This window comes from Canis aureus, chromosome 38 (assembly GCF_053574225.1).
Source record: "Canis aureus isolate CA01 chromosome 38, VMU_Caureus_v.1.0, whole genome shotgun sequence".
In the NCBI taxonomy this organism is placed as follows: Eukaryota; Metazoa; Chordata; class Mammalia; order Carnivora; family Canidae; genus Canis; species Canis aureus.
Genome location: NC_135648.1, coordinates 2,710,046 through 2,728,646, shown reverse-complemented (window position 1 = coordinate 2,728,646; position 18,601 = coordinate 2,710,046). Strand labels below are relative to the sequence as shown.

The window sequence follows — 18,601 nt, the reverse complement described above, 5'->3', positions numbered from 1 at the left end:
CATTACAGATCTCGGGAGTAGAAAGAAGACTTTTTACAACTCATCAGCCTTACCTCCCCCATAATGCAAAAAATAAATAAATAAAAGATGGACCCTTAGCATCCACTTGAGTAGGTCACGGGCTCCCCACCAAAGCTGATTTACAACTGCTTATTCATTCCGTGTCTCGCTGTGACAATGTGCCCTCCTCTGTGCCAGGCATGATGGTGAGACCATTAAAAGAAAGGAGACGCACTTACGATTTTGCAGCTATTGTTGCCATTAAAATGGGTTTCAACATGCGAGTCCTGCCTCCTAGAGTCTGGCTTGTATCTTCCTGCAATTCAGGGAGCGAGCGACCCTTCTGGTGGTCCATGTTTGAGTTCCGGGGTCCACTAGGCAGCTAAGTGGGGTGTAGGGAGCGGGTGTGAAAGATGAAGCCCACAGCCCAATCTGGAGAGATTGTTTTCCAAGAAGATGGAATTGTGTTAAGTAATTATGTCGTGTAAGTTTTTTTTTTAATTTTTATTTATCTATGATAGTCACAGAGAGAGAGAGAGAGGCAGAGACATAGGCAGAGGGAGAAGCAGGCTCCATGCACCGGGAGCCCGACGTGGGATTCGATCCCGGGTCTCCAGGATCGTGCCCTGGGCCAAAGGCAGGCGCTAAACCGCTGCACCACCCAGGGATCCCTGTGGTGTAAGTTTTAAGGGGAAAATATGATCAGAGCAAGATGAAGAGAAGCAGAACACGGAGGGAAAAGTCATGAGCTCCCTTATAACTCCAGCTGCCACTCCTGCTTATCTAAACATCTAGCTTTCATTTCTACTTTAAGGAAATCCTTCAAACTCTCTTGCCTGTGATACTTCTAGGCATTGTAAAACCTCTTAGCCTACATACAGCTTCAGTGAGCCAAAACCAAACTCTCTCTCGGCTTCAGCTCCGACACCCTTTTGATAGTTTCCTTCATGGCCTGTAATAACTGAGTCATTAATAGCTAAGCTACTCTCAGCCAAGAACCACTGATCTCTTTTCAACAACCGAATTCAGATAAGACCTCAAATACCCTTTCTCTTGCTAGCTGCTCTGTACTTTTACATTTTCTTTTCTTTTTTTTTTCTAATTTAATTATTTATTTTAGAGAGAGAGCATGTGTGAGCAGGGGGATGGGCAGAGGGAGAGACACCAAGAATCTCCAGCAGACTCCACACTGAGCACAGAGCCCCACACGGGACCAGGCTCCATCTCCCGACTCCAAGATCATGATGTGAGCCAAAACCAAGAGTCAGATGCTCAACCGACTGAGCCACCCAGGCACCCCACTAATTTAAAAAAATGTTTTTAAACTCCACTAGAGTTCATATAGTGTTATATTAGTTTCAGGTGTACAATATAGTGATTCAACACTTTTGTACATCACCCAATGTGCTTTTACACTTTCTCTGCCAGCTCAGAAAGAGAGAAGAAGGGGACAAGATCATGTCTTCTCCCCCATCCACCTGAGATCCTCTGACTCTCACTTGCCATGGGATGTGGTTGCCTAAATTAGCCAGTTTCTAACTAGGCTAGCTCCTACTCATTCTATGAAGCCTCTACTCCTCTGGCTTCCCCCTACCTTTCTAATGAATGGCTAATTAGCATGGAAAAGATTGTCTTTAATGAAGCAGATCTCTCCAAAGTTCTTAAACAGCTTTGCAAAGATTCTAAAGAGAATTTAAGATCCTAGATCAGAGATCGGCAAGCTTTTCCTCTAACAGCCAGATAGTTACTATGTTAGGCTTTGCAGGCCTGATGGTCTCCGTTGAGATGACTCAAGTGTCCCCCTATACTTTGAAAATGGTCCTAAACAATAAGCCAGTAAGTGTGGCTGTGTTCTAATAAAACTTTATTTGTGGACACTGAAGTATGAACTTCATGTAATTTTTATGTGTCATGAAATATTCTTTTTCTTCTTTTTAAATTTTAATGTAAAAACCATTCTTAGCTCATAGGCTCTGCAAAAAGAGGCAGCAGACGATTTGGCTCACCAGCCATCAATGATTACATACCCAAGTGTGCTACAAAGTACAAGTTCTATCATAGATCAAAGAAGAAAGACATGGTCCTGGACCAAAAGAGCCAAAAGTTTCCTGTGGAAAATGGGATTTGAGGTTGGGCATTAAGGGAAAGATAAAAGTTAGGCACCTTTTAGGTGGAAGGGAATGAGAAGAAGGGGGGGAAAAAACCACCTCTGGGTGTTAACAAGAGAAAAATGATGAAGTAAGATTGTGGTGGATGATAGGGAAGCTGCCAGAGACATGTGAGGGCCTTGAACATCAGAACAGGGAATGTAAACCTGACTCTTGCACAAACAGCATGTTTAGATTGCTCTTGCAGAGGAAACAGGACCAATTTGGCAAGAGAAAGATGAGGAGCAAGGAGAACAAGGTGGGAAAATGACAGTTGTACAAAGTATAAGAGTCTGAGTCCATGTAGGGAATGTAACAGAAGAGAAGAGACGTGTTTGAGCCAGAACCTGGGGGTCTGCACAGGATAAAGCAGGCTGAGACTAGAGGTTTGGCTCAACGGACACCTGAGTGAGGTCAGTCGGAGGTCAGATGCAGACAGGGCAGGTGAGAACCTCAGGTAGCCATGGTCCAGAAGTCAGAATGGAGTCAGGAATCAGACTGGAGGACTAATGAGCATCCCATCAGGGAATCCGGATAGCAAAGGATCAGGATCCGCTCTGAAAGATAGCGACGAGAAAGGGAAACAGGAACATATCCAGGTGACACCATGGAACCGGTGCTGCTAGAACGTGCTTGGCACAAAGTAAATCTCCGTTAAATATTTGCTAAGCGAATGAATGAATTCCCAAATCATAATGCATGATGCACGTGGGAAGGGCATGAGCTTGGAATCAGACCTTAATGCATATAAGCCTATTTATTTATGTCAAAAACATTTATTCTATGTGTCAGGCATGTATAAGCCCCAAGGATCTAAAAGTAAAAGAGGCGGCTCTTGACTTCAACAACTCACAGTCGATTGACAGAGTCAGAGAGAAATACGATTACTCTGCAATATGATCAGGGTTGTGACAGATGTGCGTGCAGAGGGGTAGCTGTGAGCCACCGGGCCGAGCGGATCACGAGGACCGGGACGGGCTGTGCAGTGATTTGGAAGCGGAGGTATGCAGGGCAAGTCCAGCCCGACAGAAGAACAGGGGCCGAGGTTCAGAGGTGACCGGGCCCCGCTCGTTCAGGGCTCCCTCAGCGTGTAAGCACATCTAGAGCCAAAATGTGTCGTGTTCGATCACGGGAGGGAAGCGGGCTTGGAACAGATGAGGCCAGAGTGATAAATCGGGGCCAGATCACGAAGGACTGTGTGTGACATGCTAAAGGGATTGGATTTTATCCTGAAGGTGATGGGAAGCAAATGAAGAATTTTAAGCAGGAAAGAGACATGATCAAATTTGCATTCTAGAAATAGCAACAGCATGGAGGACGGGCTGGAAGAAGATGAGGCTGGGTGTGGGGAGAATAATTTAACAGGTTACTGCAGTAATAAGTGGGAGATGGGGGGGGGGGCCTGAGCCCAGTAAGAGCCGTGGGCACGTCGGGCTGGGAGGCAGGAATGACAGGCGAGCTGGCGATGGTTTCCAGGGAGTGAGGGAGAGGAGGGGGGCTAGGTGACTCCCCGGCTTCTGGCTCGCATCTGGGAGCAGGTGGCAATGCAGGGAAAGGAAGAGGGTAAGAGAAGGAATGTGTACCGACTTCCTTCCAGGTTCCAAGCACCAAGGAACTTTACATATATTGCTTTATGTAATCTTCACAACAAACCTCGCTAAGGAGGTGTTATTAACCCCCTTTTCCAGATAAGAAAAGTGAAGTTTAGATAGTTTAACCCACTAGGCCGTAACCAACACAGATGATTTTCAGACCCTGGGACAGGCATGGGGGAGGAAGGTAAGGACATGGGTTAACCTCAGAGCCTGCTCCCCACGGAGGTCAGGGGCGGACCCCGGCAGCTCCCAGCCTCACTCTTGCTCTGTGGGGGAGACTCTAAGACTGGGAGCACTTCTTTTTAATTTTTTTAAGATTTTATTTATGTATTTGAGAGAGAATAAGAGAACAGAGGGAGAAGCAGACTCCCAGCTGAGCAGGGAGCCCAATGTGGGGCTCGATCCCAGGACTCCAGGATCACCACCTGAGCCAAAGGCAGGTGCTCAACTAACTGAGCCACCCAGGCGTCCCTCCTCCCACCTTTTTAAGTTTTATTTAAGTAACCTCTACACCCCAGATGGAGCTCAAACTCATGACCCCGAGATTGAGAGCCCAGTGCTCTTTTGACAAGGCAGCCAGGTGCCCCAAGGCTGGGAGCACTCCTGTACCTAGGAGAGCAGGCTCCGAGAGGCATGTCCCCAAGCCAACAAGAACAAGGCTCAGGGCAATCCCTGGGCCCCGGGAGAAGGGGCAACCCTGGGCCAGAGCATCTCTGCAGCAACCTGAGCTCCTCCCTAAGCACGTCAGGGAGAGCCAGGAGGAGGAGGACTGCATCCCCTCCCTTGTCTGGGAGTGGCCCAGCCTGATCCTATCGGACTCCCGTGAGCTGGGTCTCAGGGAGGTCAAATATTTAGGGAAGGAGCAAAAAAAGTAATTCAGCTAGCAAGAGCCAGAGTCAGAATTATTTTTTTAAGACTTTATTTATTTATTTGACAGAGAGAAACAGAGAGCATACAAGCAGGGAGAGAGGCAAGCAGAGGCAGAGGGAGAAGCAGACTCCCCACTGAGCAGGGAGGCAGAGGCGGGACTCGATTCCAGGACCCTGGGATCATGACCTGAGCTGAAGGCAGAGGCTTACCCCACTGAACCACCCAGGTGTCTCTCCTCTTGACCTCTTCCACCCTCCACCTCTGGCAACCAAAAATCTGATCTCTGTTTCTAAGAGTTTGTCTGAGGTTCTACATCTAAGTGAGATCACACAGCGTTTGTCTTTCTCTGACTTACTTCGCTTAGGATGATGCCCTCAGGGTGCATCCACGTCACAAATAGCAGGATTTCCTTCTTTTTAGGGCTGAATAGTATTCCAATGTGTGTGTACCCATCTTTACCCATCTTTTATTTATTTTTTTTTTTTTTAAGATTTTTTTTATTTATTTATGATAGTCACAGAGAGAGAGAGAGAGAGAGGCAGAGACACAGGCAGAGGGAGAAGCAGGCTCCATGCACCGGGAGCCTGACGTGGGATTCGATCCTGCGTCTCCAGGATCGCGCCCTGGGCCAAAGGCAGGCGCCAAACCGCTGCGCCACCCAGGGATCCCTTTACCCATCTTTTAAAAAAAAAAAAAAGATTTTATTTACTTATTCATGAGACAGACACAGGCAGAGACACAGGCAGAGGGAGAAGCAGGCTCCCTGCAGGGAGTCCCACACGGGACTCGACCCCGGGACCCCGGGGTCACAGCCTGAGCCTCCCAGGCACCCCTATCCATCTAAGCTATTATAAATAATGCTACAATGAATGCAGAGGTTCACATATCCTTCAGGACAGAGACTTTGTTTCCTTTGGATATACACCCAGAAATGGAATTGCTGGATTATACGGTAGTTCTATTTTTAATTTTTTGAGGCACTCCCATACTGTTTTCCATGGTGGCTGTGAATTTACATTCCCACACACAAGGGTTTCCTTTCTTCACGTTCTCGCCACCACTTGTTAGCTCTTGTTTTTCTGGTGTGGGATGGTATCTCACTGCGGTCTTGATTTGCATTGCCCTGATGATGAGGGATGCTGGCACCTTCTCGTGTACCTGTTGGCCATTTAAACATCTTCTTTGGAAAAATGTCTATTGAGGTCCTTTGTTCATTTTTAATTGGGTTATTTGGAGTGGGGGGGGGATTATTTGGTTTTGGTTCCAGCTTTTGCTATTGAGTTTCTTAATTATTATTATTTTTTTTATTTATGATAGTCAGAGAGAGAAGGAGAGAGGCAGAGACATAGGCAGAGGGAGAAGCGGGCTCCATGCACCGGGAGCCCGACGTGGGATTTGATCCCGGGTCTCCAGGATCGCCCTGGGCCAAAGGCAGGCGCTAAACCACTGCGCCACCCAGGGATCCCATATTTTTTAAATTAATTAATTTATTTATTCATGATAGACATAGAGAGAGAGAGAGGCAGAGACACAGGAGGAGGGAGAACCAGGCTCCATGCAGGGAGCCCGACGCAGGACTCGTACCTGGGACTCCAGGATCGTGCCCTAGGCCAAAGGCAGGCACTAAACCGCTGAGCCACCCAGGGATCCCATCTTAAATATTTGGGATATTAACCCCTTACTGGATGTGTCCTTTGCAAACATTTCCCCCCATTCTCTAGGTTGCCTTTTCGTTCTGTTGATGGTTTCCTTTGCTGTGCAGCTTTTTAGTTTGATGCAGTCCTACTTGTTTATTTTTTATTTTGCTGGTTGTGCCTTAGGTATCGTAAAGCGGCATTTTAAGACCTACTGAGGGACACCTGGGTGGCTAGGCAGTGGAGCATCTGCCTTTAGCTCAGGGCGTGACCCCGGGGTCCTGGGATCCAGTCCTGCATCGGGCTCCCCATAGGGAGCCTGCTTCTCCCTCTGCCTGTATCTCTGCCTCTCTCTGTGTGTCTCTCATGAATAAGTAACTAAAATATTTTTTAAAAAGACCTACTGAATTTGAGATGCCTATGTGACATCCAAGTGAAGTCAGCTAATAAACTGGTGGGTGGGTGTATGCAGAACGCTGTCCTCCTCCTGTCATCTCTCTCCCAGGGGATGGTACTTCATCACTTAATCACTCAAGCTAGAAACCTGGAGTCCTGTGTGACTCCTCTTCCTCTTCCTCTTCCTCTTCCTCTTCCTCTTCCTCTTCCTCTAGTAGCCACCAAGTTCCAGTGATTGCACCTCCCATGTATTTCTCAAAACCCCCTCTTCCTCTACAGCTTCCCACTGTGCTACCTCAGGCGTAATCTTCTCCCAACTACATCGCGGCCATAGCTTTCCTACTGGTCCCTTTGCCTCAGACCCTGCACCATCAGATCCATCTTCCAAACAGCCAGCAAAGTAAGATATCTAGGGTGAGATAGATCTAACCAGAATAGGTCTGCCCGTGTCATTTCAAAAGCTTTCTGATGGATCCAGCCTGCTTCGTCTGGGAGACAGGAGGTCCCCTGTGAACTGGCCCTGCTTCCATCTCGGCCTCCTAGCCCACCGCTCCAGATTTCTTCCCTCCCACTCCCAATCTGGAGTGCTGGGCTCCAGCCCGAGAGGTTTATTTGGGGTTCGACCACAGGCACCTTTTGGATCTGGCTTCTGGAACTTTCTCGCGTTGCACCTTCTGCTTAAACTGCGTTTTGTTTTCACCTAACTCCTCATTACCCTTTCAAAATCAACTCAGCTGTCACTCCTCCGGGAAGCCTTTCCTGCCTCCTCCTCAACACCTTTTTGCCAAAGTGGATTAGGTGCCCCTGCTCTGTGGTCCCATATGCTCCATGCACAGCACCATCATTGATCTGATTAGATTTCTATCTGCAAACGTCTGCCTTTCTCACTAGCACTTTTTTTAAGATTTTATTTCCTTATTCATGAGAGAGAGAGAGATTGAGGCAAAGACACAGGCTGAGGGAGAAGCAGGCTCCCTACAGGGAGCCCGACGTGGGACTCGATCCCAGGACCCCGGGATCACGCCCTGGGCCAAAGGCAGACGCTCAACTGCTGAGCCACCCAGGCGTCCCCTCACTAGCACGTTTAAGGTCCATTCCATAAGGCCAGAAGAGCATCTTAGTCAGCTTTTCATTCCTAATGTCTACCACATAGTAGGTTCTTAGTTCAATATATGTTGGTTAGATTAATTGGTATGAATTCTCACAGTCACACTCAGAAGAATATGCCAAAAGATGTGCACCCAGAGATGTGCTCAGCATCCCCCAAGAACCAGATCTAAGCACCTGGGCTCTCTGGAACTCCACTTATTTCAAAATATAATAGTTAATACAATTCATTCTGGGGGACTAAATAAGGCTCTGTATCTCTCTCTCTAGGTTTTTTTACTCCAACCTGATTGTGGGTTCGTGTTTATTTATTTACAATAGTTTTTTTATTCATTTGAGACAGAGACAGAGTGAGCAAGGGGGAGCAGCGGAAGGAGAGGGAGAAACAGACTCCCCGTTGCGTAGGGAGCCCAATGTGGGGCTGGTCCCAAGATCATGACCTGAGCTGAAGGCAGATGTTTAACTGATGGAGCCACCCAGGCGCCCCTACACATGGGTTTTAAACTCATATTTAGAGCAACGTTAATTATGATTGAACTTTTAATGGAAGAAAATAACATGACTAAATAAATAAATATGCTTATTTTTAGTGGGAGAAGGCTGTACCAGTGCAGAAATAGCAAACACCTGGGATGCCCAGTTGGATCAGCGGTTAAGCGTCTGCCTTCAGCCGGGGGTGTGATCCTGGAGTCTCAGGATCGAGTCCCACATCGGGCTCCTTGCATGGAGCCTGCTTCTCCCTCTGCTGCTGCCTCTCTCTGTGTGTGTTTCTCATGAATAAATAAATAAAATCTTAAAAAAAAAAAAAATTTCAAGACAGCCATGGCCGAGCATGAAACCAAACCCAGGACCCTCCTGAGCCCCGGCTCTTGTGTGACTGCACAGGCCAGGTGCCCACGGAGCCAGCTGGGCGCAAGAGTCCTCAAATCAATCCTAACTACTACCTCTAATTGATAAGAGGCTACTCTGATTTAATTCTCAGCTCTCCCCAGTTAGGAAGTATAGACCTCACTAGCTCTTCGCAGAAGCTCTTCGTTAGACCTCAGTCTCTTCTTAAGAACCTTCCTTGTAGGTGCCTTGTGCAATTGGCATGCCTGTTGTTTAACTGTTGTCCTACTGCACATGAAGAAGCTTGCTCTTTCCTCTCCCTTCCCTGCTTGTCCAAGATCCATGTTCGAAGGAGGCTTGCCGATCTAGCCCGAAGCTCAGTAGTAAGGAAGGGCTCCGTGGGTCTGATAAGCAGCAGCTTCTAGTGAGTCATGAGGCCCCGTCCCTACCCAGCAGGGTCCCTCCCTGTGTGCCAGCAGCCTGCACCATGGGCATGCTGGGAAAACCTCCCACCTGGGCCTTTGCCCCGGGTCCAGAGTCTGTGCCTTATCTAGGCAGTTGCCGAGAACCACTGGACGCCACGCGGAACAGAAATTCCCTGTTTTCCAGGTATGGAGGGTCATAATCCCTAACTCCGAACACTGGCAGTTCCTGAGACCCAGGGGAAAGCAGGTGCAGAGTCAGAGTCTGCAGATGACAGGCCTAAGAGTAGCAGGTAGGAAATCTTCTGGGGGCCAGAGACGAGAGGCAATAAAGCACAGGTAAGACAGAGGGTCAGGCCCACGGAAGGTTCGGGAAGAGGTCCCATCGCCGGGCAGAAGGAGCAGAAGAGCATCAAGGGTGGCCTCCGGCTGACTGCTAACCTCTCCCACACTCAGGGGCCTGTGACAGCATCACAGCATCTGAGGCCATGGCCAGCGGGGACGATGAGCCCAGGAACTGTATGGTATGTGGGGACCGAGCCACGGGCTATCATTTCCATGCCCTGACTTGTGAGGGCTGCAAGGGCTTCTTCAGGTAAGAGCTTCCTCCCTGGGAGAAACGACCTCCCTAACTGCCCACGGGGCAGCCTGTCAGCCCTGGCACATGCCCGGGCTTGTCCAGCCAGTCCTGCCTCTCAGGGCCTGACTGCCCCGTGGCTAGCATGCTACATCTTGCCAACCACAACACTGCATACACAGGTGACAATAATAGAGGGAAGGCCGAGTGTTGGTCCTGTGGACACAACCCCTTGGTCCAGAGTACTTATTACGTACTCACCACCTGCAGAGCACTGAGCCAGTGCTGTGCCAGCAAGGCTCTCCTAAGTGATCTTGTGTCCCTGTGGAAATGCTTGAGAGGTGTTGTACCCTGCCCACCCTTAGGGACCCTTGGCCACAGCTCAGATTGGCCCACATCACCAGACATCCTTTTAGACCATGTCATCTCAGCCCCTCACGTAGCCACCTGTTCACTGGCATCCACGACCACCCTCCTGAGTGTCTCCATCTCTCACAGACGAACGGTCAGCAAAAGCACCGGGCTCACCTGCCCCTTCGCTGGAAGCTGTAAGGTCAACAAGGCTCAGAGGCGCCACTGCCCGGCCTGCAGGTTGCAGAAGTGCCTAGATGCTGGCATGAGGAAGGAAAGTGAGTTGGCCCCCTCCCAACGCAAGAATCCACCCAGCAGGTCTCTCTGCTCTGTCCTCTGTTCCCAAAGCATATTCTCCGCACCAGAAGAGTGAGCTTTTGGAAACAAGTCAGATGATGTTCCTATTCTGCTCAAAACCCCTGTGACCCCTCATCTCTCTTACAGTCCGAGATCTCATGGCCTAGCTTCCCCCACAGAGCCTCCCAGACTTTATCTCCTACTCTTCCCTCCTGGTTCAATCCATCACGGCCACCCTAACTTCAGTGCCCTGCCCCCACCCCAAGCACACCCAGCACACGCTCCTCAGGACTTGTGCACTTGTGCTTGCCATTCCCTCTACCCAGAATGCTCTTCCCCTAGATATTCACATGGCCTGATTTTTCTCTCTCACACATGTAGTGCCCGTCACTTAGTAGGTACTTGGTAGCTGTTGGGTGAATCATTTAATGCCATTTCTCTGTGCCACATGATGAGGCTATGCTCCCAACAGATGATGTCACTGGAGCTCACGGAATGTGCCTGAGTTTCCTCAGCTGCAAAGTTGCAGCCTCCTTGTTCAGACCCTTCCAACGCCCAAGCCCTAGCTTTCCCGTGGTATCACACCAGTTTCCAATATGGAGCAGCAGATAGGAAACCACAGGAGCCAAAAAATCTTCGCTGGATTTCTATCTGCATCGCTCTAGTATTCTGTGACCTTGGACCAGCCACTGGAGAGCCAGCCCGTTCACGTATCTGACGAATATGGATAAGAACACCTGCCCTGTGTACCCATAGCATTGTTCTGTCCAGCCAGGTGTAACCCCAGAACCCTTGAAATTATAGGGCTGATGTTTTAGGAACCAAGTGCCCTCCTTCTTCAGTGTTTGCCCAAAAGCTAACATCTCCCTCCACCGTGACCACTCCATTCTCCACCCTCCTCTCCCCTTCCTCACCCCCGACGGTGCCTCTCGGGCTGGGGAGAGTGTGCAGGAACCCCTACCACCTGAGCCTCCAGGACTTCAGCCAAGCCCAAGGAGGCCTCAGGACTGCTCGTCCCTTCCCGTGTCCTTCACTGTGCCGGGGATCCGACGGGTCCGGGGCACGGGGCTGGCAGAGAGAGGTGCTCTCCCCCGGCCTCAGTGGCTTTGTCCTCTTTCCCGGGCAGTGATCCTGTCGGCTGAAGCCCTGGCGCTGCGGCGAGCAAAGCAGGCCCAGCGGCGGGCCCAGCAAGCACCTCTGCAGCTGAGCAAGGAGCAGAAAGAGCTAGTCCAGACACTCCTGGGGGCTCACACCCGCCACGTGGGCAGCATGTTTGACCAGTTTGTGCAGTTCAGGGTGAGAACCGATAGAGGCTTTGGGCTGAAATGTGACCCCAAGGGTGCCCGAGGGGGCTGGCCTGAGGGCAAGACTTCTCCAGGACCCCAGTATAGACAGGCTCCTAGGTCCAGAACCCTTCCAAGACAGGGCTGGAGAGATCCCTGGGACCCGAGCCGCTCATTTAGGCTCTGATGTCTGCAGCCTCCAGCTCATCTGTTCACCCACTACCAGCGCTTGCCCATCCCAGTCCCTGTAATGCCTCTGCTCGTGCACTTGGCGGACATCAACACTTTCATGGTACAGCAAGTCATCAAGTTCACCAAGGACCTGCCCCTCTTCCGGTACGTGAGCTCCCCTTACCTTTCGGGAGGAAAGCACTCTGATAAATTATAATCTCTCAGGATCCCTGGGTGGCTCAGCGGTTTGCACCCCCCCTTGGCCCGGCCGTGACCCTGGAGCCCCAGGATCAGTCCGCATCGGGGTCCCTGCAGGGAACCTGCTTCTCCCTCTGCCTCTATCTCTCTCATGAATAAATAAAATCTTTAAAAAAAATAACAATCTCTCTCTCTCTCTCTCTCTCACACACACACACACACACACACACACAGTCACGGACAGACGCACTAGCCCATCCTGCAGCCTTGCCGAAGCCCCAGGTCCTGGATCCCCTCCTTTGCTCTTAAGCGAGCTCAGTGGGAGCTCGGAGCTCCCCGCCCGGGTAGAGTCTAACGCGCTCCTGTGCTCCCCAAGGTCCCTGCCCATGGAGGACCAGATCTCCCTCCTCAAGGGCGCAGCTGTGGAAATCTGTCACATTGCTCTCAACACCACGTTCTGCCTCCAAACACGACACTTCCTCTGCGGGCCGCTGCGCTATACGATGGAGGACGGCGTCCACGGTGAGGCGGTGCTCGCACCCAGGGCTGCGGCCTGCCCTGCCCCCCTGCCCCTGCCCCTGCTCCCTGCCCCTACCTGCTGCCCCTGCTCCTGCCCCCTACCTGCTGCCCCTGCTCCTGCCCCCTGCCCTGTGGCCTATGGCCTGTGGCCCGGCCAGAGGGAGCCTAAGACTAGCCTTTCCCCCAGCGGGCTTCCAGGAAGAGTTTTTAGAGTTGCTCTTTCGCTTCCATGGGACCCTGAAGCGACTCCAGCTCCAGGAGCCCGAGTACGTGCTCCTGGCCGCCATGGCCCTCTTCTCTCCGGGTGAGCATCCCCCAAAGCCCAGAAGCTTCAGCTCCTCCCGGCCCCCGGCCCCCGGACTCCCTCCAGCCCGGGCCTTCGTCAGCAAACCCAAGCCCGGCCTTCCCCGCCCGTGCCTTCCAGACAGGCCTGGGGTTACCCGGAGGGAAGAGATAGACCATCTGCAAGAGGTGATGGCCCTGACCCTGCAGAGCTACATCAGAGGCCAGCAGCCCAGGCCTCGGGATCGGTATGGGGGGTACGGGGGGTGGGGGGTTGGAGGGGGTACGAGGGGGGGTGCTAGGGAGCTGCAGGGGCAGCACAGCGAGGGGAGCACTGAGCTCAGGAGCAACGCTCTACCGGCCTTGCCTCTGGGAAACCGGGTCCCTGGGGGGCTCTAGTCCTTCCCTTTGCACCTCATATGGTTCTGGCATCCAAACCGCTCCTACTGCTGTTTCATCGGATTTTTTCCAGACTTTTTTTTTTTTTTTTTTATTCAGTAGATGCAAAGTAGTAGCTCGCAGGCTCTGTATGATAGCATTCCTGAGATTGATGACACCCATCGCCTTACCAGTCCCGCTCTCCGGGCTACGCAGCCTTCCAAGATTCTTGTTTGCTCTCTCTCCTTGGCCCTTCCCTTCCTCTCCAATGGCCCAATCCTTTCATCTTTCATTCCCCTTGAAGTTACGGTCGTTCAGGTTCATGGCCAAAGCCAGGACCTGGCTCAACAGTCCGTGATCTACCCAGGCTCTGAGGTACACTCCACCTGTTCTCGTTTGTTCCTCTATGAGCCAGTTTGGCCAGAAGAGGGATGCTTTATACCACACAACACGCCACCTTCTAGAACCTGCTCTAGAAGGCCAGATCCACAGATTCCACACAGTTGAAGTTCTGACCAAGTCTGGGGCCTTCTTCACACCCGGCCCTCAGACCTCTGGAGTCAAGAAAAACAGCATGGTGAGAGAAGACAGTGTCAGAGGGCCCCTTGGGGGCCTTTGGAGTTTTTGATAAACTTGTCATACCGGAGCAAGACTTTCTCTAGTGTTCAGACCCAGCCTCACTGAGGGAAGTTCAGGAGAGCAGGACCTCAACACAACACTCTCGGCTGCCTCGTTTCCCTCTTTCCCTGGTGACCCCACTACTTCCTCCAAAGGTTTCTGTATGCGAAGCTGCTGGGCCTGTTGGCTGAGCTCCGGAGCATTAACAATGCGTACGGGCACCAAATCCAGCACATCCAGGGACTGTCTGCCATGATGCCGCTGCTCCAGGAGATCTGCAGCTGACACCCCAGCCCGCCTCCTCCCCGGCCCACCCAGACACACTGGACTGCAAAGGGGCAAATGCTGGGGCCGGAGGTCAGGATTGGTAGAAAGGGAGCCCAGTGGTCGTAATGAAAGACTAAAGTGATTAACCGCCTCTTCATGCAGTCTTGGGGTGGTGGGGGATGACCGTGGGGACACAGCTGTTCTCTGGATGCACAGAAGATGGGAAGGAGGAAGCCTCAGGGCCAAGAGGTAAAGAAACTCCTTTTGGGAACTGGGGCCAGAGTGCGGGGGGCACTTTCTGAGGTCCAAGGTTTAGCCTTTCAGCCCTTCTTTCCCAGCCCTGGGAGACTCTGGGATGGAAAACAGGATAGGGAGCTAATCCCATGCAGACTGGTCTGCTCTGAAGAGGAAGAAGCTAGGAGCTTTAATCCACAGGGAAACGAAGAAGGGGGAAAAGAGGGGGGGAAAGTCGGCCAGACATACCCCTTAATCTTTCTTCCCTTCGTCCAGAGCCACAAGAGCACGGGAAGAGGACCCTGGGGCCAGTGGTGGAGGTGGGAGCCTCACACCACGGCCTCAGCAGCTGCCCCCGTGGCAGCTCCAGTTCTGAGGAGGGCACGGTCCTGTCCCCCACTCTGCTCCTGGGACCGAGGGGTCACCCAGCAAGGTGGGCTCTGGAGAGGGGCCTAGTCTCTGGCCCTAGGGCACCTGACTCAGAGGTTCCAGCGTCTGTGGGGGCTGGCTCTGGGGCCACCTCAGCCCACAGTGATACTGAAGCCACAGTGGAATCTGTTGCGCCAGTGATTGAGGAAGGCTCCAAGGGCTAGGGTGACGGGCAAGGGGGGCATCTTCTTCTCCAGCACAGCACCCACACACCAGTTACTGTCCACCAGGCCTGTTGTGGAACAGGATACAGACTAGGTTATTTCACAGGCGTGGACAGAGGGATCAGAAGTAAGGTCAGAAGTAAGCTTCCCTCCCTCTGCCCACCCCCCCAGGTCCTCAGCACCTCCAAATGCCATCTTAATAACCCTCACCTCGAAACACCATGTTGGCCTGGGGCAGAGTCAGGTGGTAACCAAAGGAGAAGGTTGTGTCTTGCAGCCTTGTGTTTGCCTCAAACTCCACTCCAACCTGCACCTGAGAACCACGGCAAGGATGGGGGAAGGGCCTGTGTCAGTGGGCACTGCGGAGGCCGCCCGGGCTCAGCAGAATGAAGGCCTGCCGGAGACAGCCAAGCCGTGTGGGTGGGAGGCACCGCAGCGCAGCAGGGCCCGCAGAGGCCCCTGGGGGCCAGAGTTCACGACTGACCGGCTGGGGGGCGGGGGGCGGATCTGCAGGCTCACCTGTTCGTTGGCCCTGTGGTAATAACTCGCGTGGGCCCCACCTGAACCCACGTTCAACGTGGCCACCCAGTGGACAGCTGCAAAAACCAAAGCACAGGAGGCAAGGAGAGTTACTGTGGCAGGACCCAGGCCAGGAGCCGCCCGGAGTTCAGGGTCCCCTCCGCTCAGGCCCCCTCCTCAGCCCATACCCGAGTACTTCCCAGCCAGTGTCAGGATGGCCCCCTCTTCGCCCGGCCGCCGGTGATAAACCAGCTCTCCTCCCAGCACCAGCCGATGGGTGAGGCTCTGCAGGAAGTGAGCGACCATGATCACTGTGGGGCAGCGGGGGAGACACAGCGTCAGTCGTAGGGACGGCAGCCAGGCCCGCTCCCCGCCCCCCAGCCTGCCCAGGATGCTTCTCACCCCCAAACCTTCCAGACCATGAGGAGCCACAGCCGACACTAGCAGGTGGGCAGCCACGAGGAAAAAGCATCCCCGTCCCAGTTCCTCACCCGACTCCCCAATGAGGTCAGGATTCCCCAGGGTCAGGGTGGCTGTGTAGTCGTCTCCCCGGTACTCGCCATCGAACTGCCACGTCAGGAACTTGGCCTGCTGCGTCTGGGGAGGGAGAGCAAGGAGGAAAGCCTGCCTCCCCCCCGCACCGTCACTACTGCCCTGCTCCTCCCTCGAGCCCCCAGCCCAGAGCAGCAGCCTGGCTCTGGGGGTGGAGGCAGGAAGCCCGGGTCACCTGGAAGACAGCCTTGGCGCGGAGCCGCTCTGCCAAGAGGAGCAGGACCTGGGCGTTGAGGCTGCCGCTGCTGTCCATATCCCCGACCACGGTGGGGAACACCTGTTGGGGAGTGGGCACAGTAAGAGGGAGCTGGGGGGCACCCGGCAGCGTGCAGCCAGCCAGCCAGGATTTCTTTAACAGTACCCGGCGCCCCCTAGTGGAGTCACGGAGACAAGCCCGGGCTCTTGCCACAGCTGTTGCCCCCACTCTCTCCTCCCACGGAGAGAAAACCCAGAGAAGCAGGGGCCCTGCACATCCCTCCCCCCCAACACACACATTTCCTCCACCTCTAGACCCGGGCCCCAGGGCCGGGGGTGGGGTGGGGTGGTGGCTTCTAGAGAGACGGCCCAGGTGCAAGGAGTCCTCACCTCGGTGGGGCTGAGTTGCCAGTCCCCTGCATAGGCCGCATGGAGGTGGTAGCCTGGCAGGCCCAGGGCACTCATGTGCACGGTGTGAGCCACCTGAGGGAAGAGCAGTCAATGGAGGAAAGCATTCCTGCCACTTTCAGGCCCCGTCCCACCCTTTCTCTTCTCCCCAACCAGAAGGCCTTGCAAGAACCCCAAATATTCCAACATAGAGAGGGTCACCAAGACTCAAAGCAACAAGTCCCGCAGGCAAGGGAGGTGGAGAGAGCCCCACGTCCTCCCTCCTTTGTCCCACAGTAGCCTGGGTAAGGCTTGAGTGCAAAGGCAAGGAAGAGAGGCTCCAGGGATGGGCAGGGAGGAATGGTAGGGAGGACCAGAGAAGGGGGAGCACCTGGAAATGGCTGCTCAGAACCTTGTTGACCACGAGCTTTACTCCCTCCATCTGTGCTGGGAACACATCTGAAGGGGGTGCGGGGAGGGGAAGGGGGAGTAAGCACAGACAAGGAACCCCTGCCCCAAGACTTGTCTCCCCTTTCCATCCCATTGAAAGCACTTTGGAGGAACTGACCTCCTTTCGAGTCCTACCACGAAATGGTCCGCTCCACTGGGGCACCTGATCCTCCCTGAGGCTGGATGCCCCCGCTGGGATCTGCCCTCTCCTGCTCCCATCACTGGACACCCCAGATTCCAGACCCTCCCCTCCTCTGCCCCTTCAACGTGAGACCCCCAAATGCCAAGCTCTCACCTTTGCAAAGCCGGTGCAGCTCGTCGAAGCTCCCAGGGTTGGGCAGAGGCTCCTCGCGACGGGGACTCCGGCGGGGCAAAGCCCCCATCGGTGCCAGGCCCAGTGTGTTCCCCATCTCCGTCCAGGGGTCACGGGAGGGGCCGGGGTTAGCCTGAGAAAGGACGCTATTGCTCCCTCTACCCCCCTCGGGCCCCACCCCGCATCCTCCGACTCCCCAGTCCCAGAAACTTCCACATGGTCCGATGCTAGACCTGGAACAGGAAGAGTGGGGAGAGGATGCCGGTGGGGAGACGGACCCCCAGACCCGCTCCCGTCCCATCTTTGCTTCTTCACCCCCACCTGTCACCCCGTCCTCGCCTCCGTTCTCTAATCCAAGCTCTCATTACAGACCTCACCCAGCTTCCCAGTCTTTCTGCTCCTCATTCCTAGGCCCCAAGGCGAGGTTTGCAATGAAGCAACAGCCCTTACCGTCTCAGACAGTCATGCTGCCCCTTCTCCCCCGGCACACCCCGGTCATCTTGATGGGGGCAGCCATCTTGAGTGATGGCAGAACTGCGGCTTCACGCTGCATTCTCAGCGTGGTCGTGGGCGCCATCTTGGAAGCGGGCAAAAAAAGGCATCAAAGACCCGACCCTCCCTTGATTGGACCCGCCCAATCGTTAAAAAAAAAAAAGAGAGAAAAGAAGGCTCCTCCATCTCCCCGGGGCCAATGGGCGAGGAGGAAGCAAAGGCGGGGGGGGCTGACTCGGGTGCAGAGAGCTCCAACCCAGGCCCTGCAGAGGCGGGCGGGACTGGATCGGTAGCTCCGCAGGCTCGCTCGGGAAGGTGGCCTTAGGTCGCCCGGCCTCGGCGAGGGCGGGATGAAGCTGTGAGCGCGCGAGACGCTAGAGGGAGCATCTTGGAGCTTGGGCACCGAAGCTACTTTCTCCCTGCAGCCTGGAGGTTTCCAGTTTTGTGATGGGTAGCCGAGGGAGTGACTGTGACTACAGCATGTGGAACCCTGGTTCATAAGGCTCCCGGGTGCCCCCCCTCCAATCCCCAGGGCCTCCTGGCGGCCCGCCACCGTGCACCGCAGCACCCCGGGCACCTGCACAGGAGTGCCACCCGCAAGGACAGCTCTCCCGAGGACCTGGAGGTCGACACCTCTCAAAGTTCACCTACTTCTCTTGGTGGAATGGGAAGGGGTGAGAGTTTGGGGTAGAGGAGCAGGGACTGCAGCCTTAGTTCTAGCAGGAGACTACTCCCTGAAACGGCTGCCACCACCCCCCCCCCGCCCCACCTCCCATCGCGAAATCCTTCCCTCATTGTCCAGGCGTAGTTGGCAAATACAATCTAGGACTATGGACTCTGGCCCCCACATGGGCTCCACTCCAGAGCCAGGGACAGTCCGCGGTGTGCCCTTCAGGACTAAGAACTCCACAGGGGAATAGATGAAG

The 18,601-nt window shown here is 53.8% G+C and overlaps 2 protein-coding genes across 10 annotated transcripts; one reads left to right on the top strand and one right to left on the bottom strand.

Annotated features, from left to right (window-relative positions):
• Positions 1–537: 537 nt before the first annotated feature.
• Positions 538–14,082, top strand: NR1I3 (nuclear receptor subfamily 1 group I member 3). 5 transcript variants are annotated; one of them, XM_077887248.1, is made up of 9 exons: positions 538–678; positions 9,456–9,594; positions 10,075–10,205; positions 11,351–11,520; positions 11,704–11,843; positions 12,253–12,398; positions 12,583–12,699; positions 12,820–12,925; positions 13,829–14,082. In XM_077887248.1, the coding sequence occupies exons 2-9, from the start codon at positions 9,488–9,490 to the stop codon at positions 13,956–13,958; spliced, it is 1,047 nt and encodes a 348-aa protein (XP_077743374.1). In that variant the 5' UTR covers positions 538–678; positions 9,456–9,487; the 3' UTR covers positions 13,959–14,082. The 5 variants fall into 5 exon arrangements, 4 of the variants coding, with proteins under 4 accessions (XP_077743374.1, XP_077743373.1, XP_077743372.1 ...); XM_077887247.1 differs by lacking the exon at positions 538–678 and adding an exon at positions 9,077–9,186; XR_013374304.1 differs by lacking the exon at positions 538–678 and adding an exon at positions 9,172–9,292 and having other exon boundaries at positions 12,824–12,925; positions 13,829–13,968.
• Positions 14,083–14,341: 259 nt separating this feature from the next.
• Positions 14,342–18,022, bottom strand: TOMM40L (translocase of outer mitochondrial membrane 40 like). Of its 5 annotated transcripts, none has more exons than XM_077887250.1 (10): positions 17,634–18,000; positions 17,166–17,416; positions 16,812–16,879; positions 16,424–16,516; positions 16,014–16,115; positions 15,689–15,883; positions 15,475–15,571; positions 15,287–15,363; positions 14,978–15,080; positions 14,342–14,835 (listed from the first exon to the last, which is right to left on the bottom strand). In XM_077887250.1, exons 2-10 carry the CDS (start codon positions 17,278–17,280, stop codon positions 14,696–14,698), a joined length of 990 nt encoding a protein of 329 aa, XP_077743376.1. In that variant the 5' UTR covers positions 17,281–17,416; positions 17,634–18,000; the 3' UTR covers positions 14,342–14,695. The 5 variants fall into 5 exon arrangements, 4 of the variants coding, with proteins under 4 accessions (XP_077743376.1, XP_077743375.1, XP_077743377.1 ...); XM_077887249.1 differs by having other exon boundaries at positions 17,166–17,316; positions 17,634–17,995; XM_077887251.1 differs by having other exon boundaries at positions 15,475–15,597; positions 15,778–15,883; positions 17,166–17,316; positions 17,634–17,973.
• Between the last annotated feature and the right edge of the window lie 579 nt (positions 18,023–18,601).

What these genes read in the sequence shown, in the direction of transcription:
- NR1I3 (XM_077887245.1), top strand. Translation starts at nt 9,271, where the DNA reads ATGACAGGCCTAAGAGTAGCAG. An exon ending in ACCAGTTTGTGCAGTTCAGG is followed by an intron (nt 11,521 to 11,703) that starts GTGAGAACCGAT and finishes TGATGTCTGCAG; the next exon opens with CCTCCAGCTCATCTGTTCAC. An exon ending in GATGGAGGACGGCGTCCACG is followed by an intron (nt 12,399 to 12,582) that starts GTGAGGCGGTGC and finishes CCTTTCCCCCAG; the next exon opens with CGGGCTTCCAGGAAGAGTTT.
- TOMM40L (XM_077887250.1), bottom strand. Translation starts at nt 17,280, where the DNA reads ATGGGGAACACACTGGGCCTGGCACCGATGGGGGCTTTGCCCCGCCGG. An exon ending in GCTGCACCGGCTTTGCAAAG is followed by an intron (nt 16,880 to 17,165) that starts GTGAGAGCTTGG and finishes CACCCCCTTCAG; the next exon opens with ATGTGTTCCCAGCACAGATG. An exon ending in GCGCCAAGGCTGTCTTCCAG is followed by an intron (nt 15,884 to 16,013) that starts GTGACCCGGGCT and finishes CTCCCTCCCCAG; the next exon opens with ACGCAGCAGGCCAAGTTCCT.